This window comes from Buteo buteo, chromosome 13, assembly GCF_964188355.1.
Source record: "Buteo buteo chromosome 13, bButBut1.hap1.1, whole genome shotgun sequence".
Lineage (NCBI taxonomy): Eukaryota > Metazoa > Chordata > Aves > Accipitriformes > Accipitridae > Buteo > Buteo buteo.
In genome coordinates, this window is record NC_134183.1 from 30,525,788 (window position 1) to 30,548,621 (window position 22,834).

The window sequence follows — 22,834 nt, forward strand, 5'->3', positions numbered from 1 at the left end:
CATAGCCAAAGAAAAGCATTTCTATGTTTGGGTCGGATGACAGATTATTCCAGCACACCCTTACTGGCCACTTTATGGAAACTAAGAAAGAAAATACTTAATAGTTATGAAATAACCTATTGGGGATATTTCCAACACTCAGTGAAGGCTGATTTATGCTTAGAGGCCTAAGAACTTCTTGCTCTGCTGGAAAAGTTCTCATCACGCATAAGAATGTCTAACACCTTTTAGAATCCTGTGATGAGCTAGATGGACTCAATGACACCTTGCTGTTGAATCAGGGTTAAACTATTTTCTTCCATCTTCTAAAATATCTTTCTTTACAGTCTAATTGCCATTTTTGTTCCTGTGTTCTGAAATGGTTTAGAGGGAATGCAAATGTTTGATTCAACTGACACACCTCTGAACCTTCAATTAAGGCATAAGTAGGCTCACAAGCTACACTGTAAAGCCTCAGGTACTGTTCCAGGATAATCAAGGATGGCTTGGCACATCTGATTCTTCTAAGGTTAAAAAAACCCCAAGCAAACCCTGCAACACATCTCCACAATACTGCAGGTTCTTTTTCAAATCCTTAAAAAAACTGAAAGCCAAAATCCTCATATTTTTTCTTCAGAAGTCAGAATTAAGAAGTTAATACAAACCAGTAGACCTTTGTCATATAAATAACATAATTTTGAAAATAATTTCTGAGTAATTATAAAAGACTAAGACTTAATTTGTCCTACTTCAATTAAGGTCACTTTTTTTTTGTATTCATATTAATATTATGTAAAGAACACAAACCGCTCATTTAATAAAGCTAGTATTAAAAGCAAGTTGAAATAACAGTCTCACTATGTCTAGACTTAGAAGTCAGGATTGAGAAGTTCTAATACTGCAAGAATTAATATCTCTTTGGCCAAACTTAAAAACTTGGTTTTGATTTTGGCTGCAGTAGGTAATCATTTTATCTCCTCATTTTTGTAATTGTGGATGTGGTAAGAGCAAAAAGCACTAGTAAAGTAAGGGTCTATGTTCATCTATACATTTCTAATCCTATGAAATCCAAAAGAAAGCCAAGTTCAAAGTGCAAATTTTGCCCATCTGTCACTACATTAATAGAAATAAACATTAAGCAGTAAAACAAAAACTTACTCAGATACTTGTTCAGCAGTTGGGATATCTACAGAAACTGAAAATAAAAATAAAGGATTTAATTAAAAATATTTTAAAATGTGGAAATACAGAAGTACTCACTTTCAAATTGAAGTACAGAGAAATAATGATAATGCAACTGAAAAAAGGAGTGCAATAACACAGAGACATTCACATGTAAGTATTCATATATTTATACTGTATAAAAAAGACACTATATGTACTCACCTTTCTCTATAATAACTTGACAAGTATGAGTGTGGCTTTCACTCAGATGTGTGGCCATGCTATCTAAGCCAGAAACATCAGTCAGGAAATCACAGTTAAGACACACTACAGTCACACCTCTAGAGAAAAGAAAGTAAAAAGGAAGTATAAATACAACATGACTGTGAAAAAAGTTTTCTTAACTTACAGCAACTGGTCAGACTATAAAAAAAAAAATAAAATTTCCTGCAACTTTAGATGAGATGACCCACAAAACCATGTTCTTACTTTTTATACTGCAACTGGCAATCCCTATCTGACCAGGGCATGTCCATGCTGGATGTAGTACAAAGAACACCACTTCAGGCAGAAACTTAATCTGTAAAGCATGAGTTTCTCGGTTTTGGTGGGTTTTGTTTCTTTCTTTTTTTTGTTTCCCCTCATCCCCTCCCCATTTTGCACATTATGAATAATTGCAAAATAAAGAAATAGAAATATTTTTTAAAACTGCTCAGAGTTAAGAAAGAATTGAATATATGTGGGCAAATAACAAATACATGTCACTGAACAGAACACTGCTAGTGGAAGAGCTAATGTTTTTATTTCCCTGCTCTTTCTAGATTGTGGAAGCTTAGAAATTCAAGAGGCTCTAATCTCATTTAACTAATCAGTTCACTATCAGAAAGTAGAAACATAATGATGTAATTGAAAAAAGCCAAATTACCGTAGCTCTTCTGAATGCTTCTTATAGATCCAAAATCTTTTACTTGGACGAGCACTGTGAAAACTAAATATAAGAAAAAATTACCACTTTCACTAGGGTTTTTTTAGTACATTATTCCACATATCCCCTACGCTGTATGTGGTACTGCAATTTGCTTACGACAGGGCATGAAAATAGAAGACTCCACTACTGACCTGCGTTATTCTAAAACTTTAAATTGATGAAAATCTACAGGCTTGTGAATCTCAGCTCTAGTTTAAAACACTGGCTCTCTTGTAAATAATGAGTTTGGGAGGGGCAAGGCTTAACTTGGTCAGCACAGCCCTGCAAGAACATAGTTACATTGCTTTCATCAGCAGTTTAACTCTTGAAGCACCATGGCTGTAGCTATACAGTGCTCCACAAAGGAAGTGAAGCTTTGCTGAACTCACCCTTCCCAAAGGGATGGCTTTAAATGAGGTAAATCAAATTCTCAGACCACCTGTAAGTTATCTCATATGCAGGTTAAGTACGTGCCAACACTGTGTTCTCATATGAAACAACAAGTGAGCAGCTCAGTACAGGGGCTGCTACCAAAGAAACACCCTCCAACAGCCTTCCTCCTCACCAGCCCTTGCTCCTTACACGAACCCAAAAAAGGTGTTTTTTGGATGACTATAGGTGCTGCAAGGGCTCAAAGCAGGGGAAGCGTTAGCACATCAAGGACACAAAGGACAAAAGGCTGGCTACTTTACTGCATGGTTGAATTTGACAACACCCAGAACAAGGGCAACAACTCTCCCCTTTGGAAGTAAACTTTCTCTTGTACAATCAGAATTAAACACATTAATTTCTATTATTTTTTTAGAGCATGCAACCAATAGGTTATAGGCATAGAACCATGTAAACTATTTCAGCCTAGGACTTACATAAGCATTGAAATTAGTATGAACAGGTCCATGTATAAAATATAAACAAAAACTTGTAAAGACGTAGGTCAAATTCAAGAATTCTAGCATTCAAAAATGCCAAGGCATTTTATATATACATGTATTTAAAAAGACAACTGCATTTCTGTATTGTTCAGGGTGCAGGATTAACAACTAAGTTTTCAAAATTTTGTTTTACTGTCACTGCTACGTGATCTGTGTCTAATTATTGCACAGTATAATTCTATTGCTCTGAAAACTAACACATTTGTTTTCTTAACAGGCTTTTTTACAGCTGTCATCACTAATATCCTACACTGCCTCACAATCAGTGACAAATGTCCTGCAAAATGAGACATTATTTTTACAGATGACCAGAAGTAGTATAGGAAAAAGCATCCACTTCAGTATGCTATTTGAGACATCCTTTACATGGTATTCTGACCACAGATTTCATTAGCAATAGCTGTGGCTGTATGCATTTAGCACTTGTAAAATCAGATGAGGTATTCATTCTGAAACCCAGAGAACATCCAACAATTAGTCATTATTTGTTAAGTCTGGCTGAAACAATTATGGAAGATGCCATAGAAACTCTGAAGCACAAGATAGAACACTGCCTGAACCACTGGATTTTTAAGGCAAAACAAGAACATGGGGTTTAGGTCCTCATTACAAAATAGAAATCCAACCTTACACATTTCCATGCCAGTCCTATGACCCAGTTCAAAATTCAGCTAAAAGAAACACTTAACACACCTCATATGAATTTAGGAAGTATTTGATAACCCAGTGAAAATTTCAAGTTCTTACCTCATCATGTGATTCACATAGGCTTTGCTACAGCTAGTGTTGTATCTGCATAAGCTACAGTGGACATAAGCAGGAAAATGGCTTGCAAAATCTTTTATTTCTGAGTAACACTCAATGCATTTGTGAGCTCCCAGACGATACCTAACAGTAATATGAAAAAGTTAATATCAACACTTTAAGGTGAGATAACTATTTCAAACTTTTTGCTTTAAGTCAGTAGCAAGCTTGCCTACATTAGGGAAAAAATGAGGAACTTAAAAATGTATCAGTTAAATACTTATTATAGGTTATGTTAGCACATATGAAGAAAACTTCACTTTTTTTCTTCAATTATTCTGTCATTATGACGTCAATAAAAGACTGAAAGTTAATGTAAGCATCTGTTATTGGCCACTCCTGGAAACAAGATACTGCAGTAGATGAGAACCTCAACTTCAGTTGCTGCTGTTGTCTCTATGTACTTGAGAAGGATTTCAAAGAAATGCTTCATGCACCACAATGCAGAGAAAAAGCCTTTGGTTTTCTTGCCCTCCCCGATATTATCCACAAGCTTTGAAATACCTACAAAGCAAGAACATAACCCTGGTCTTCCCCAGTTTTGCTGGCTGGTTTTGGATGTCTCAGAGCTACACACTGTGAGTGTTAGCACCTTATCAGAAGGGAGACATCTACAATCTTTGACAAAGAAAACTGCTAACTCATCTTAGCCAATGGAATTATATTCTAGTCCATAAAACATCCATTAAATTATCAATATAAGGATAGCAAACCCCAGTAAATCATAAATATAAGGACAGCATTCTCCCAACAGCTTGCTTTTACTTTCTTGATTTTTTTTTTCTTTGGTAGCTCCCCAAATTAAGGTCCTAGGACATTTAAATAATGGGTTCAAATAAAACCCTTAAAAAAAATTGAACGAGGAAAATACTTTTCCCTCCATAAGAAAACTTGCAAAGAACACCCAGGCAGATGTATTCCCCTCCACAGGTCACTTTTAAACATAAATCTGCCTAATGAGCCTGTATCTCAAGAGTCTGTGGCTCTGTGCATAGAAAAACTCTAAGTTTAGAACAGAAAAATTTCCAAAACATCTGTTCTCCCATCATAAAGTAGTCTACCACCACCAAAATCCGTAAGTGAAGATTCAGAATTATAATCACAGTACCAGTATGTGAAAAGTTTATGCACCTGCTTTTTCTGCAAAATGGAAGTGTCAAATCTTCTGTATTGCAGTATTAGAAGTTATTGAAAGGTAATTAAATGATCAGTTATTTATATTCAAAGTATACTTAAAGATACTTTTAATGCTAATATTTTACCTTAAGTTATGCAATGCCGTATTTGTAACTTCTTTTTTTTTTTTGCTGTTGGTCCATGCATTTTGCTTCTTTGATGTAGTTGGTTTTGATTTTGCTTTTGACTTATTTGTATTAGATTTGTTATGATTTTTAGTGGTTGTATTTTTAGCTTTAGGTGATAACTGAAATGTGGAACTGCTTGTACTAACAGAAGATGTAGCTGATGATCCTGATTGAAGAGATCCAACAGATGCTCGAATAGTCACCTACAAGTATGAAATTATAAAAAAAATTCTATTTAGATTTTAGCTTTCTAAGTTCCCATTTCTATTTGTCTCAAAGTTTAAGCCACTTTAGGACAAAAATCATAGCATAAGAAACACTCTTCAGTAGACTGCTTTGAAAAATACAAAGTACTGTTGATTAGAGTAAATCTAACTTCAATAGTCTATTGGATGCTTAAAAAAACTCTTGTTTTAGTGGAAATAGTTAGCCATGACCAAACACACTGCTCTCTCTTTAGACCTGCAACTGGCTACATCCTGCTTGCTTAAAACAAAAAAATGTAGCTGTGGAAAAGAAACAGAAGGGTCAGGCCAATTAACACTACTAAGAATATCAAACAATCCCACCAACGCCTGGATTTAACAAAAGCCTTGTGTCTTGTTGCCTTACGATTAGCCAATCTACTTCCTTCAGATATTTTTGCTCCTGATCCGAGACCCCCAAGGACTAATTCTGGTTTCTGACCTCTCATCTGGCATTATCGCACTTCCTTGTCTTGCTCTTAAATTTGGTTCTCCGGTTTTCATTTCCAGCATGACTCCTAATTATACTTCTTGCCCATACTCATAGTTTAGAAGCACCTCATCTTCTAAACCTGGTTCCAAGTATTTCATTCTCATCATCTACATCCTGTCAAGGTCTACTAACACCAAAATTCTAACATAATCTAAGCTTTTATTAGATTATGAAGACCCTGAAATCTTTAGAAAATTGAGGTATTGTCACAGAATAGAGGATCAGTGCTTTACATTCTGCCAAGCAACACAATCAACATGAACTTCAGTCATTTTTCCTTCCTGATTCTACAGCAAATGAACCGTAAAGAGCTGATCAAAATGTTAATTTTCTTCTTCCTTTCAACTGAAAGGACAGGTATCTTCACACTTCATTAAAAAACTGTAGGGAAAAGGTCCTGAAATCTACAGGAAATTCTTAGTCTAACTGATTCCTTCTCAAAATGGAAGAATCATTTAAAGATAGCCTAAGTGTTCTGAAGGGACCCAAGTTTACTTCATAAAACACTTAGCAGAAAATTGTGGGGTTTTTTTCCCCTTCAAATGCTGGAGCTAAAAAGGACCTGGTGAACTCAGTTTATAAGCACACATTGTCTATGCACTCTGTATTATTTTTTGCCATGACTTTCCACAGGTTGAAAAATCTTTCACAAGAAATGATGCAGACCCCCGAGACCAACATCCAGACTATCTCCTTTTCTCCTAGCACAAGAAAGGATAAACGGGAGGAGAAAAATTAACCAACAGCTCAAGAAAGCAGCAGCACTGACTGGACTACTGGCATATACATGTATGGAAGAATGGGACAGAGCAATGCCACAGATCACCAGGAAGAAACCATAAACTGCGCCTGCCTGGCAATTCTTGCAACAGGAGTATGTTTTAGAGTTTTAGTTTTAGAGGTGGAAGAAAAAAAGAAAAGAAAAAATCTCTGCTTTGGAAAAGAAATGAGAAAAGCGCTTCTTTCTATTTCACCCCTTTCTCTACCACTACATTTTTTTCCTTTGTCCCCTCTAATTTTCCTGTATTAACACTTACCTTTGTTCCAGGAGGCAATCCTTCTAACTGTTTGGGTTTCCTAAATGTTCGGTGATGCTGAGTCTTGTGATCCATTTTTTCTTTGCATGTCAAAAATTGCAGTCTGCACTTAGTGCAACGGTATATTCCTTTTTTCTTTTAAAAATGGAAGACAATCTATAGTAAGCATGAATGTCATGATAAACAAAACTCCAGCCCTAGCTTGTCTCAAGCAATGGTCATCCAGTTTCTAAAAGATCAACTGGACAAACTCCTAATAGTGTACAAAGCCAAGATATTGTGTAGGAATTAAAGACAGAATATTTAAATACTTGAAAATGCAAAGCAATATCATTACTAAGAGGAGGAGGAATCAGATTACCAGTTACAAGATGACACAGTACGTCATAATCTTTTTCTCTACTTTGAGAAGTGAAACCTTTGAGTGAAAGGTTTGCTAGTAATCTCAAGAAAAGCAGAACACATCACTACAACTTCATGAAGAAACCAAATAGCAGAGATATTCCCTGAAGGATATTCAGAGATTTTTTTAAACAGGGAGCTGCTGTCACATAAAAACATGACAAAGTCTTAACAATTCCCTTAAAGACTTTTCAAAATAAGCAGTCATAATTCATCTACCATATTTTATTAACTATTCTTATCCAGTAACAACCATACAAATCAGTTATGCTTTTTTTCCCCAGAGAGATTCATTACATATATTTAGCATTTTTCTAGCATTAAGGATTGAAAATATCTGCTTACCTGATGCCTCATGTAATGATGCATATACGGTGCTCCGATTTTAATTACTTTGAGACAAAATGGGCATAGCAAATGTTTTGTATTTTCATGAACTGTTCTAAAATGTGTTTCTACATCTGAAAAAGCTGAGGATCTGTAGTTGCATACCTAAAACAAAAAGTTTGACTTCCTTGTTAAAAGTTTATTGACAGTAAAGATGGGGGGTGGTGTAATCTAAATACAAAACAGTTACTCTGAGATACCTGGCAAACATACGGCATTTCACCTGGCTTATGATTGTCCTTCATATGTTGCAAAAGAACTTGCTCTGTTTCAAAGGATAATTCACAGATTTTACAAATCGCTAGAAAAAGCAAAAAACAAGAAAAAAGTAAAAATTCATTTGGGGTCACAAGTAGATAAATTGTAATACATGTGTATATGTGAACTGTATATATCTATAAAGGTAAAGTGATCTAACGATTATTCTACTCTTCAGAAGAAATTCCCTGTACAATTTCAGGAAGCCAGGAGTGCAAGGCTGTTAAACAACATGAATTCTTGCAGTCAAGCTTTCAATTAAAAAACAAACCAAAATGCTTTTCAAAATATTTTTTTTCCACACACACTGCTCTAACATAAATTGAATGAGTGCTCAGCTCCTATATTAAATCTCAAGATTATTACTCTTAAAGTACAACAGCTTTATTCTGAAGTTACAAACCCGCAAAGTAAAAGTCAGGAAATATCTAAAGATTTTAGGTCACAAAAAGGTTCAGTGTGATACAATCCAACTTACTGGATGACTCATAAGGCGTGTGTGTACTTTCAATGTGGCACTGCAGCTGGAATGGGGTGGGAAACTGACGGTAACAGTGCTGGCAGGTGGTATGGCTTTCCCAACTTTCACTGCTCTGCTTCTCAAGCTCTAGATGATGCTTCATGTGGTTCATAAACCTTTAAATGTTAGTAAACAGGTGCAAAAACCTACATTTTAACATTTACTATACATGATGTATCACATGCAAGATGTACAGGATTCTTTAGACACTTTACTTTGTAAGGACTTCTGAATTTCAAAAAAATCTAATGAACAAGTTCATTAGAAAAAAAAAACCCAAGGAAGTTAAGCAAGCTATGCCAGAAATCATCTTTCAAAGCTTAAAATGAAATCCTGACTATTATAAAGAACATGCAATATATCTGAAACATGTTCTAAGACTAAGCAATGTATTGCATTTTTCATGTTTGCTTAGACAAAATTCCTGCCTTGAAATAAAGGGAAATTAGCAAAGGCAACAACAAAACATTTCAGCTGTTCACACTTCACCACCATCAGAGTCTCAAAGCCACATTCTGAAACAAGGGTAACTTTAGCTCTGCTGAAAACTATTGAATAGCAAGAACATATCTGCAATTAGGACATTACAGCTTTATCTGAAACCACCTCCATCCAAAACTGGCAGGGTTCCAAGAGCTTTCTTTGTATAAAGCATTTACGACTGAAGTTGAATTATGAAGGACAATTACCAAAGAATGCCACTGTGCAGTTGACAACCAAAAGAGTAAGAGAAGCTTGGTGGTATGTTACTGCTTCAAGTTACCACCTTTTCCTCATTAATATCCACTTATCTGTAGTAGGAACCTATTCTGGCTGAGAAGTCTAGGCACCCATGACAGCATTGGCAGGTCACAGTTGCTAGTGGGGCAGCACAAACAGTGCACAACGCACTACTGTTAAACTTCAAAAACTGTTCTATTTTGAATGTGCTTCATTTCAGAACAGCCAGAGGAACTATTAAATGTAGGTCACACTCACAAAAGGAATGTAGTTCTCAAAGTGGTGACCTTGGAATTGGAAAAAACAAACGAGCAAAGAGAATAGTCTCTTGAGCTCAAGCTTCTAGTATCATGCAGTTGCTTAAAGGAAAAAAAAGCAAAAAAAAAAAAAAAAAGAGCTAACTGAAGATATCCAAGTACCTAAGCAGAAGAAAGGAATTTACACTAGTACTGCACGTTGCCTTAACATTATTTCAATGGTGTATTCAACCACAGATCTTTTAAAGGAAGCAGGGGATTACTTGCTGCACATCACTTTGTGCTTTTCTGAATTAAGGTCCAGAAAACTTCCACTAGAAGTAGAAAGATACTATGTATTTATTTTGTCCACTGTAAATGGTTAAAAGTGTAAAATATACCTCGAAATAAAAATTCTGAAGTTATAGAACTATGGAATACAGCTACAAAGTTACAGCAAAAATCAGTGTGGCTGAAAGTAGACTCTAGAGAAGTTCAAAGAAAAAATTAAGTGCTCATTTGTAATGACTTGCTGTGCAACACATAGGCACCATAGCACCAATAGCTCACAATATAATGCTGAGTAGAAAACAGTGCCAGAAAAATATTCTTTAAAATGAACCCAGTATCTTAATAAAGTACTCTTTCTGTGGACTACTTTTCATGATACTGCAAGAAAGGCTTATCTGAAAAGTATTATGCATCCAAAACCAGAAGAAAAACCTCCTGGCCCATGTCAAACATTGTTTATTGCTCTTAAAAAGATAAATTGCAAGGGAAGAAATGCCATAATTAACAGGAACTATAAAATCACGAGAGTAAACTCTTTTGAAGTCTAACAACATGCAACATTTTCAAGCTGCTTGGGACAAGTTACTGGCACTTTTACTTAGGATTTACACATACTTAATGATTAATAGCAAATTTAATGCTTCTAACTACATGAAACTTTTATTCAATAATATGGGTCTAATGTTAGCATAAACCTGTTCATTTTAACTTGCAGACTGTGCCCTTTGAAAGAATAGTCCATTTTTAAGTTTTACATTTTGCTACTTCAGCTTCCCTTGAAGAATGCATATAAAAAAGTTCAATGACCTTAACTTCCAAAGGAACAATGACATGAACTTGTCTACCTATTAAAACAGCTTACTGAAGTTTTTTGCAGCATTCAGAAGTAAAATTATTCCATCAAAATAACAGATGTTACATAAGTAAACCACCAACTATTAGTCATTGTGCATCCCTAAAGGGAATTAACACTCGCATCTACTGATATCACCATCAATCCAGACGGCAAGTTTTAAAATACTTTGTGTTGCCCTTTCTAACCCCAAAGTCCTACAACTGCACTCATTAAAACTCTACTGTTTATGCTAGACACCATTAAAATTTGTACTCTAATCTGTAAAAAGTTTAAGTCATGGCCATACATGCATAGTAAAAATTAATTCAATTTCTGTTTAGTCACCCAATATTATTAGTTTTCAATAAGAAAAAAAATTCTATTCCAGAGAGACAAATTTTTAATGCATGAGACTAAGTGCTACGGGCTGTAAGTGATTAACAAACAACTAAGGAAGTGAGTTCAAATACCTTATATTATTTTTAAGAACTTTCAGACAACTGAAGCACTTAAATGTCGTATGCGTCTTTTGCTCCTTTTGTATCTGCTGGGTGTCACCTTCATGTTTTCCATAATAAAAGTCGTTAACTAACATAATCAATTTTCCTTTCTCAGATTCAGCAGTCTTGCTTGTTGTGCTCACACATTCTGTTTTCGCCATTCCCAGGAAAAAGTTATTTACCATGTCTGGACAACAATACTGGATGGAAACAGGGAAGAGACAAAGGCATCAGTCTCTCTTACCAAACTGCATCAATGACAACAGCATTTTAAAAACTGAAGCCACTCACTAACTAGAGCTAGATGCAAAGCTCAGTTCTCTGACACACCAACTTTATTGATATTTACATATGGATTTTGAACAGTAACTGATCTTTAGGTCGTGTTTAGGTAATAAAACACTATATATATTATAAAAACTGGAAAGGTATTATTCTCAGAGGCTCATGTAAGATAAACTTAAGCTAGAATCAGAATACCAGTGTTGCCTTACTCATTAGAAAAACATCTACTTTGTTTAATAATGAGAAAGAGAAAAGCAGCTTTTATGCAAGTATTTTACTGACAAGTGTAAGTTTACTGAGAATTTAATGGAAAGTTTTTATGTTCTATTTCTTTGGGGAGGACATATGTTGAAACCTGCAGAAGTTCCTTCCAGCATTACTGAAAAATTCAGAAATTCTAAGTCACAAAATACACATTGTTCAAGTTTCTTTATGTCAAAGAGTACATAATGAATGCTTAACCCAATAACTATACTATGAAACATAACACTTAAAAAGTATGAAGTACTTCATACAGAAGATGCTATGAAGTTTCCAACAGTGAGCAAAATTAGAGCGTTTCAGAGGACAGATCTTTCTCCTGCTGGATAATGGTTTATATTGTGCCAGACTACTTTCTATAAGCCTGCTAGGAGTTCATTTTCTACTGTGGAGGTGTAACTCAGTATATTTATCCCATACAGTTTAACTAAAAATTTAATTAAATAATACTAAGCAAACCCACTCCTTCAATGGCTCTTTCATTCAGTTGATGTAGAGAGTGCAAAAGCTATTCTCTACAAATAATGATTAGAAGGATAAAACCCTTGATATTTTTCCACTGTTATGTATGTTTCTTAATTGTATTTTGAAGCTGAAGAGCACAGTAACTACTATTTAGGGTATCTTAAGCCCAGTAGATCAGAGTGATCTGTGTTAACAGTAACTCAGAGCCTCACAGTTTTCTATTACACAGTAGTTCATGCTCCCTTTTGCATGGGTTATACACATTGTATATAGAGTGCAACACCATTTCTCTGCCCCCTGAAATGGAATACATATGCCTGAGAACTGCATGAATCTTCCCCAAATAATAACAAATATTTTCCAGGAAACAATGTAACCAGAACCAATAACAAGTAGTTTCATAAGCAGACTAAGTGATGCTTAGTTTCTGAAAGCTTTGTTTCTCACAGTGTTTAAGTATGAACTACAAATTAAGTTTTTCCACTCAGCTTAACAACTTTTTTAGCTACTAAGTGACATATCAAGATGAAAAGGTAAGTTTACACTGTCATCTTTGTCTCAGTAGCAATCTAACACAGATGTGGGTCAACTGGCTGCCTATTATCATAGGCACTTACCTTCATCAAATTAACCTGAATCTGGCCAATGGTTCAAAAAGTCACAGCTGTGGCAGAGAGAAATCATACAGAGACAGCAAACTTGCCTCAATTAATTGGAAAAATAAGGCAAAAAGTGGCAAGATTTAGAGCTCCCTACTCCATTTTTCCTCGCCACGACTGCAAGACATTGAGCATTTGGGCTCTGCTTGATCATAGGCAGAAGCCAGACTATCTTTATATCAAAACATGGCACTCTTTCATAACCAAACAGAAGCCCACATAAGTTTTTTATAATGTCTACCAGCCCCAAAAGATTTTACCTTCATATGATTTTTTAGAGGATCCATAAGATTGAAATGAATATTGCACTTTGGACAAGCTCGTGGAAAAGGTCCTCCATTTTTAATGGTGCTTGATGCAGCATTTGTACCTGTAAAATTTGAAATACGTTAAGATTCAGAATTCACAAGCAGAATACTCGATTTATTATTAGTTATTCTAGAAAAATGTCATTTCAAATGAAAACTATTAGCTGTAGTAACCATAAGCAAGGTTTTACAACCATCTTTTAACTACCCTTCCTTTTTTCCAAACTGAGTTTGAGTTTGTTCTGTTTTATATAGGCCTATAAACAACTTTTACAAAATCTTAACAACAAATCAGGAAAAAATGGGAGAGGGTGAAGGTAGCATGATAGAGACAAAGCATTAATTCTGTGAACCACCACCCCCCGGATAGGATGGATTTTTGATGTTTTTAAGAACTTTAATTCTCAAATGAACTTGTAAAACTTGTTTCATGCCATGACCTGATCATCATCACAATAGGATTCAGATAACTGGTTTGGGGAAGAATTTCACCATATGGTTCTCAATGATGAGAATATTTCCCTCCAGACAGTTGTTGGAACCTAGGCCTATTCAGATGCATCATTCCTGTTGAGCAAAGGTGTCTTTGGAGAACCTGGAGAGTAAATCCTCTAAATAATTACTCCCAGTAGTGAAAGGAAATAGTATTTCTCTTATCAACATAAAATGATTAATACCTTTTGAGCAAAAACAAAACCAAAAAAGCTTTGTATTAGCTTAAACTTTAATGAATAAACCCAGGCTTCCAGGTTTCTCCAAACTGCCAAAAAACATCAGAGCAGGAGCTACTTTTCCAGATGAAGTTCTCTTGCATTCTCAAGTCATTCACAGATCTGGAGGACTCCAAGCTGATCAAGTAGTTTAGAAGAAGGTTAAACACAGGAAAAGTTTTAAGTAACATCTCAACTGTAGAGTCAACTGTACCCTGTCAGGGCTATGAAAAAATATAATAAACATACAAATACATCCACCTTATAACAAGGGAATGAGTAAGTGTATGAATTGAGATGACCATGCAACAGTATTATACATTTTTTCACAAAAATAGTCTTGCATAGTCCATGAGATAGACATGAATCAAACAGTATTTTTCCTTGGAGGTAACAGTATTGCTAAGAATCATAATTAAGCAGAAAGTCCTTCACATGAGTGGATGGCCATGCAAGAGATGTACTGCAAAACATTGCTGCAAGTCTTTACTATTATGGTTTCTAAAACACTTTGACACATCATAGCTAAGTGCAAGCTGAGTTGAAAGAAAACAGGTTCTGCAGCAAGATCTTGTGTTCTGCAGTGCTTCAGTGCTGGATTCTGTGACAGATTAGAAATTGCTATGCTAGCATGTTAGAGACAAACTCATAAAAATAAGGTTCTCAGGGAATATGATCTACTTGTTACTACATTTATTAAGATTCCCCGGTTATCTTTTCTGTATTTTAGGCTGCAACACAATACGTTTTACCCAACACAGGGTGGAGGAAAATTTTTTGCTGCAATATGCCATGTTATAGCCACTTCCTTCTGGTTGCTGGGGAAGAGTCTGATAGCGAACAAGCTGCAAACAAGACATGCAAAAAAACCCCCAATATGAAATGATTCCAAACAACAGAATCACACTGTAGGTAGCTCCTCATTTTAACATTATAGGAGAGAGTATGTGATTGGAAATATCTCAAAGTCAAGAGTAAATCTTCGTCCACTACAATCAGCTGGAAAGCACCTTTTGGCTCAGGAGGAAAATGCACCTAATTATTAATACACTGAAACAGACTACCTCTCTTCTTGTAGGCAGGGGAAGGTCTTTCAAAGAACATCCTCTCTTTGAAGCTTAAATCCCCCTCGTCCTTTCCAACTGCTATTTTAAACTGTGTCAAAAACACTGCTGCAAAAGAAAGGGGGGAACTGCAAAACACACTTTGCAATAGTTAGTCAAAATACAGAATCACAGAATAATTTGTTGGACCTGTCAAGGTGTTTTTGTCCAGCCTCCCACTCAAAGCAAGTCTAACCTTATCAGGATGCTCAGAGCCATGTCCAGTCAACTTCTGAATATCTCCAACACTGGAGATTCCACAATCTGAGTCCTTCCTGCCTTGCCTGACATTCCTACAATAATTTTTTTTCTTCCTTTTACCTACTCAGAATTAGTTGATAAATTCAGCAGTCACAGAATTCTTTCAATCTTGATTTTCTGGTTAGTTGCTTTTTAAAGTTTCAACTCTCTATTCAGTTCTTTGAAATAGAAAATCTGAACTGAGAGTATGAGGTCGAGGCATTTGTTTTGATCATCTGTCTTCACGGCCACTAAACAACTTAACTAATCATTGCTTTACAGAATTCAAACGTACCTACTAAATAACAAAGGTCTAAAATTTGAATAGGTAATAACCTATGGTGTATTAATTTGTAAAGGTATGTAAATCCTTGCATAGAAAGGTTTTTCTTATTTTAAGGCATAAGAAGAGTTACTTATTTACATTGCCTTAATAGCATTAATAATACCAATCAACTTAAACATTACAAGAGCACTAGCTTTTTCCATGAAACCGATGCATGGATTGAGAGCTAGACCATTTGATCTACCCTACCTTTTGAAGATACATTTTGTGATGGTGTTACTGTTGGAGAGTTAACTGTAGGTGAAACAGCTGAATTGCTTCCAGCACCAACCTCATTAGGCTTGGCCTTTTTTGGAGTTACACTGTTGCCATCAGAAGTAGCAGGACGCTTAGATACAAAAACACTCTCATTGAGACCTACAGTGGTTTAAATTAAAGAACCTCAGTTTTTTTCCATAGTATATTATGAACACATTAGTGATGCCTACACTTTAAAGGATATGTAAAGTCTACATAAAGCAGCTAAGATTTCCCTAAAATAGTAAGCCATACAGAAGTTAAGAAAGCAACATCCAACTCAGACTGAATTTCTAAGGCCAGTAGTGGAGAACAGGGTAAATGCAAAGAGACACAGACCCATCCCTGAAACCCAGTAAATCACACTCTGACTACCTGAGTTTATTTGGCCTACTTTTCACATCTTGACCCACACTAATCCGAGAAAAGGCGAGTTCAGAGAAATACAGTTAAGCTAAGGAGCTAGTTTCTGCAATGCCCACTATTTGGAACAGCCTCTGCCCTTCTGATGAAAAATGAAAACAGTGTTGTAACTTCTAGTGACTGATCACAGCATACCTATTTGCTCTTCAGAACAGTTGATTGACTTATTGTTTGCAGTATTTCTTCTAAAAAAAGAAAATCACTAAAAATTAACTCGGAAATTCAGAGGTTCAGTGCCTGATAAATATGCCCATCAGTACTTGGCTCCATCTTGTCCTGAAGCCCATGTCTCTGTAAGATTACCCTTGACGATGTAATCTCAATACAGAGATCAGTCCTCAAGTAGACCTGAAAGAGTACCAATAAGTCTGAAGTGCCAGCACAGGCCTTGTAAATCTCTCACAGACTGCAAATAGCCTTAAGACTGTCATAAACTATGACAAGGACCAGACTTCAGTTCCAGACACAATGATCTGAACTAAGGACATTCTTGTTCATGCCCCTCCCAATGGTCTAGCTGCTCCAATGATTTCCTTGGGTGTAACAAGAAACTGAATTAGTATCTTTAAAAGTCTTCTCAACAACCAGAGCTAACTTGTGTTACATAAAATTAATCAACTTCTCAGAATAAATAAAAGCACCCCCCTCCCACCTCCAAGTTGTGTTTACTCAGTGATAACTATCTACACCTAGCAGTCTGGATAGTCCCCTCATTCATTCCACAGAGGCAAAGACTCCCAGCAGGGAATACTCACATTTGAACATCTTGGAGAACTTACCACACTATGCCTCGTATACAGGAAAACATAATTCACTGCTATATACGTATTTAATCATCCTAATGTTCTCCTTTGTAGCACACCTTTCCTTTCTGACATAAATGAACACATTAAGCTGAAATGTCTCTGCTTTGTTTGCCTAAGGTAATTAATACATTCACAAAATAAACAGGTTATTCATTAGATACTACCACTTCCCTAGGGTTTTTAAATTTACTTATACTTGCACTGTTACACATGTGAGCTGGTTATATTGACACATGTGTCTCGATGAGCCAAAGGCTTCCATAGAGCTGGCATGACTTTAGCATTCTTCTGTATCATAGAGGCTATTTGAGCATCAGGCCATCAACCTACAGCAGGAACTGCTGCTGTATATTTAATTACGTGTAGCTGTGTAATGAGGGCCAGGGAAAAGACAGAAGGTCTGACTGATTTTAAAAGAATCTTCAGTGAAGTATTTTATTTTACTGTAGAAAACCTGATTTGGAAAAAAGGACTACTTTTACATGTTAACAAAATCGGTAACAATTTCAATTAAAAAAGCTTGACACATCAGTGACCAAAAAAATTTGAAGACTTTTATATATTTATAAAAGGTGAGCATTCTTAACTCAGTTTATACAACTCTGATCTAATTAAATTCCCTCTTTTAGAAGAACTATAATAATAATAGGAGAATCTACGCAGATTTGCCTTTGAAATCTGCTTTTTGTTCATTTAAAAAAACCTTTAAGCCTATTTTGAGATATAATCAAACCAATTCCAAGTATCATTTAATATTTAGCTGGTATAAAATCAGATTGATTCTTCTTTTCAAAGGGCCTCTCTCAGCTGCTGCATGGACACAAAAATTCCTTGGATCACCCATGTTCCAGACTAGTTTGTTCAGTCCTCTACCCAGCAGACCACACAGCTGAAACTGTCAGGGACCCCAGGTACTCAAGACAGCAGAGAAAAGCAGCAGTCAAACAATTCTTGTCTGGTTTTCAGGCTGCTCAGGAGTCTATTACCTTCACTTCATGCTATTAGTGAATATTTTTGTAAATATTTTGTAGCTATTACAAAACAGTTGGCTAGACTCATACACACAGTATTATTGTGTACAATACCTAAAATGATTGCAGGAAAGAGCAAAGTATACTGGATGCAGTATCACCTTGCTGAGAGGTTTCTAAACACGCAACCCTACTGTAAAATCCTTAACACTGTTATGTGCATCTGTGCTGGCTGGGCCTGATTTTATGAAAGATGGCAAAAGACATTAGAAATGGTAACCTAGAATAAAAGCATCAAATGTACTCTGGTAACAGTCAGATCAAATTAACAGAATGGGAACATGAAAGCCAAATTGTTTCAGGCCTCTATTGCATTGTCCCTCACCAACATCTCCCATTAATCTAGTGCTATGAATGCATGTATACAGTCCAGTCAACTCCTAAATACAACAGAACAGTTTTTCTATTGGTTATGGCATTTTCTGGTTCCCCCAAGTGGGTAAAGTTTGTGGGAGAATGATCTCAAAATATTCTCGGAAAGCAAGCTACAGTTTTACATACATCCCTGGTGCCCATCCAACCTGCAGATAAGTTACCAATGCTGTTTAACTTAACACCACCACCTATTTAGCAACCTAACAAAATAGTTGGTTAGTGTCAATTAGCGGCCTGTCATTTCCCTGCTTAGACCTCAGAAATAAATATTTATGCTATATTGAGCTAAAAAATGTCTTTAATGATCCACATACAGAAGTTAAATTGTCCTGCAGAGTATCACAGGACAGTTCCCAAAAGGATTCTGCTTTGAAATACCATATTCCAGAATGTCTTGTGCCCACAGTGCTACACATGTATTAGAGTAAACATAGCACCAACATAGGCAAGTAGGCATCGGCACATAGGAGCAACACGAACATAAGCTGTTATGTGACCTCACCATGCAAGCCAAACCACAAAATACGCCGATGCTTCCTCGTTATGAAGTGAAATGTATCTTAAATTTGCCTTCTGTATCATATTTGTGTTTCAACCCACAATTATAAACCTTTCCTTTCAATTTCTAAATCCTATTGCCACCTCACAGAAATAAACATAGACTAAGTATGGTATATTTAAGATGCTTTGAATTACAGTCCTTGATGCTTTTAAGTATTTCATTTTTCTCGATAAGAGACTAATACAAGTAATTTTTAAATATGCAAGCAGGTCTCCTAAATTAAAAAACAAAAAAAACCCCAAAACCCCAAACCAAACCGACAAAGAATTACACTTCAATACCTGTTCTTTGAAGAACAAGGGCTGGAATACTGAACCTTGCAAGAAATATAACCTTTGCTTACTTCACAAAAAGCTATTTAACCCAGTAAGACAAGAATGAGATCACAGAATAGTTGGACACATGCAAGTAAATAAACTACCAAACCTTCATTGATAAGTATCCAGAGTGAAACTAGAGCCTAAACTAGAGATGCAAAATCATCACATCAAGCAGAATAAACTAGCAATAACTCTGTTCTACATAACTTGTTAGTATGACCGGCTGGGCCATTCATTGACATAAGCTGTTACTTCATGGAAGAATCAGAAGTGATTGTCATCTGCAACTTATAGACTGAATGACAGGATTCTGGTCAGTTATTACAGAAGTACAATCCTTCATAAAAGAGAAGGGAAGTCCCAAGTTATAGCCTGTTTAAGATTGAACACACTGCATGTTTCAGATCTACTTTATCTGCTGTGACACAAAAGAAGGTGCTTTCTGGTTTGTTTTTAAATAGGTTAAATAGTTTCTGCTGAAACACAATTTAGCTAGTTGAAAAAAAAATTTTAGTTGTCAAACTATGTACTCTTTCCCTTTCCCCTCCTTTTCAGACAGGATCCTTTTGATCCCATCTACTCCAACTCCTATATATAGCAGTCAGGAAACCAAGATCATCAACACAGGGAACCCACCCAGCAGACTCAAAAAGTTCTTCTGGTACTGTCCGCAGCTCCTCTCTTGCTAAGTTATTCCTATTCATGCTAGTCAAAGAGTGCTGGATATACTGAAAAAAGAGCCTTTAGCGGTCAAAAAAATTACAGTGGATCTGGCAATACTTTTTTCCATCTAAATGAGGATTTTAAGACGACATCAGTTGATATTACAGTCAGTCTAATGTGCTGAAAAGCAAAGTCTGACAACACAAGGCTCCAAAGTTTATTTCATTAAACATTATACAGTGTTATGTACAGGGGGAAGAAAAAAGTAGCTATACTATGTTCTAGAAATCCTATTTAATGTTATAAGCCAAAGATCTGCACTACAGTTAAATTACATTAGGCTGTTTCTTTCTCTTACCAACTACTACAGTTATACCCACCTGTTACATTCACTGCTGGCCCAGTCTCGTACTGTGGAACTCCCGAGTTCTGTCTCACACCAAACAGTATACCAGATGTATTATCTGGTGCAGCTGGTGGAGAATCCATAATATAATCCTAATAAGATATTTTCAAGAGGGAAAAGAAATTTGAGGTTTAACATTTTTTTACTTGCAGGCTTCAAAGGGTTTATTTTAAAAACATATGATTGCTTAAAAGTACTCTTAAGTACTCAGCTGTAAATCAAGTTAATTACAATCTCCCCAGAATAGTTTCTTTCGACATTTTAATAAGTTTGCAACTCTCATCAGTGGTTGTTAATTTATTCATAGCTGTGTATCAGAATAGTAAAAACAACCATAAGACCTAGGAAAGTCCATTTTATGAAATATTACTAAACCTGTTTGAATTGCTAATTGTAACTGCTTTTGTTCAAAAGTCTGATGATGATTCAAATTATACTTCAATTGTTTTTCAAAAAACTCTACTACTTTCTTCCTTCAACCCAAACTCAGGCATCTGCCTGTTACTCATGTGTAACAGCTAGCTGCCTTGTAAAAGATCAGAAAACAGAACTCAAAAGTAGCACAAACTTGCAGCAAGCAGAAGCTTCTCAAAGCAAGATGATATCAAATCAATCAAATTCTGCTAAGTGGTCAAATTTTATGAAAGTAAAAGTGTATCTATAGCATGTTGACTGGGAATGGCACTCATTTATGATATAACTAAGGGCTTTTTTTCTTTTATGTAGAGTAATTTCATAAGAACTTCTGGAAATAATACAATCAGACTCTCTTTTCAAAGCACAGCTAACCTAAGAGTTGGTTCATGTTTCTCAGTGCTTTGTTACATTAAGTTTTGAGCATCTCCAAGTACAGGTATTTTCTTACCCTTCAGTTTAAAAGGTTTGCCCTTTAGTACTACATATAACCTAAAAAATGAAATAGTCTACATTTCTTGGTTCCAACACTGGAAACTGTTAAAACTAAACACCTTCACTGATCACTTAATAGATTACATTTGGAAGGAAAAGAAACATAAAATTTAGTTCTCTTTACAGATATTCAAGGTTCGGGGGCAAGGTAGGAGAAACACACTTTCCAAGATTCATCAATATTGCTCACATCTTAATATGCCATTCACCCCAACACAATCAATCTGAAACATGAAATATTTTCAGCAATAGCAATAAGGAGTTAAGGAAAACCTTACAATAGAGTTAGGTTTAATTTCAACATTAAGGAATGAATGGCAAAATACTGGCACTTGATCCTTCTACTCTGAAATAATTCAACTGGTTGCACTTCATCAAACTGTACTGTGAAACAAAAAACTTGACAAAAGTAGCTCCATTTTCCTAGAAATAATAATAATAATAAAATATCACCCAAAACATACACAGACTTTGTCATTAGTGTATCCATGAGACAAAGGCCAAAATACTTTTTACTGTAAAGATCAATCTCGTAAAATGCTTCCCATTCACAACTGTGCTACTTATTTGAAAACATCCTTGTGGAAGTTATCACATTTTTAACTACCATCATGATGACTCAACTTGATGGAAAGGCTAAAGAAGTGCACAAGTACACATACAGGTATGATAATCTATTTTAGGACTCCTAAGTACCAGAAAAGATTTGGGGGGGGAAAAAAAAAAAAAAAGATGCTTCTCCCTGTCCTGCCCTTTTGTTGTACATCTCCTAAATGAAGACCCTGCAGGACCTTAATGATAACGAAGAGCCATTCTCTCCTCTGGTGAGTGACCTCATCCAATCTAACCAAATTAAACAAATGTTCAGGAGTAGTAGTGGAAATAGTTACTAAATTTCTCTGCTCTTTTGTTACAAGTAACAGCTACATGAGCTGCAGCCACAAGAGAGCAGGTGTTACTGTAACCACAATGGTTTCAGGCTAGCCAGTGAAATTACAAGCGAAGAAGCTTAGCCTGCAAACGCCACTTCAAGCCCAACTAATGCTCAGGTGGTATGCCTGTGGTAGGCTCTTAAGTGTGGAGGTCTACGCACACCAGTACATTTGAAATATGACCAATAGCTACACACAAAATCTCCTTCTCTTACTACTCTGTGGTTTGTTCATTTTTATGTGCTGCTAACTTTTTAACTTTCTTCAAAATAATAGCCTGGATATTTTGATGGCATGTGTACATCTCTCTAGTATACACTAAATCTATTTGGTGAGCAAAAAAGTTAAAACAGACATCCTGGAAATGCAAAGTCTCATAATTTTCAAAATGTCCTTTTCTGTTTACAATTATTCTTTACATACAATTTGGCTCTGTCATTTTACATACAGAAAAAAAGCAGTATCTTCCCCCATGCTTTAAAAGGCAAAAATGTTTTAAAGAAAAAAACAGAACAGCTTTACCGCATCGATGTAAAAAAAAATAAAAAAATAATCAACCTAACATGGTACAGGTGCTCTCACATGCAGAAAGACAAAACCCAACACCTTTATAAATTAAGTTCCTAGGGCTCAAGTGAAGAAAAATAATCCACCACCACTCTTAGCTTTCCAAGCAACTAGTGAAAATACTGGGTTCATACTGTGCATCCTAGATTTCC

The 22,834-nt window shown here is 35.8% G+C and overlaps 1 protein-coding gene across 11 annotated transcripts in view; it reads right to left on the bottom strand.

Annotated features, from left to right (window-relative positions):
- ZNF280D (zinc finger protein 280D) overlaps window positions 1-22,834 on the bottom strand; it is a 57,109-nt gene that overhangs the window by 20,857 nt on the left and 13,418 nt on the right. For 7 of the 11 annotated variants that reach the window (XR_012652816.1, XR_012652815.1, XM_075045348.1 and 4 more), the window contains 14 exons: window positions 20,249-20,366; window positions 15,641-15,808; window positions 14,827-14,931; window positions 13,005-13,114; window positions 11,045-11,274; window positions 8,451-8,608; window positions 7,915-8,015; window positions 7,673-7,819; window positions 6,926-7,060; window positions 5,109-5,353; window positions 3,790-3,930; window positions 2,069-2,131; window positions 1,366-1,484; window positions 1,138-1,174 (listed from right to left, as the gene is read on the bottom strand). Coding sequence is in view for 9 of the 11 variants with exons in the window: in XM_075045348.1 (XP_074901449.1) it covers window positions 1,138-1,174; window positions 1,366-1,484; window positions 2,069-2,131; window positions 3,790-3,930; window positions 5,109-5,353; window positions 6,926-7,060; window positions 7,673-7,819; window positions 7,915-8,015; window positions 8,451-8,608; window positions 11,045-11,274; window positions 13,005-13,114; window positions 14,827-14,931; window positions 15,641-15,808; window positions 20,249-20,366 (1,877 nt within the window). In the remaining 2 variants the exon portion in view is untranslated. The remainder of the gene's footprint in view (window positions 1-1,137; window positions 1,175-1,365; window positions 1,485-2,068; window positions 2,132-3,789; window positions 3,931-5,108; window positions 5,354-6,925; window positions 7,061-7,672; window positions 7,820-7,914; window positions 8,016-8,450; window positions 8,609-11,044; window positions 11,275-13,004; window positions 13,115-14,826; window positions 14,932-15,640; window positions 15,809-20,248; window positions 20,367-22,834) is intronic. The other 4 variants (XM_075045351.1, XM_075045352.1, XM_075045353.1 and 1 more) reach the window with 2 other exon arrangements.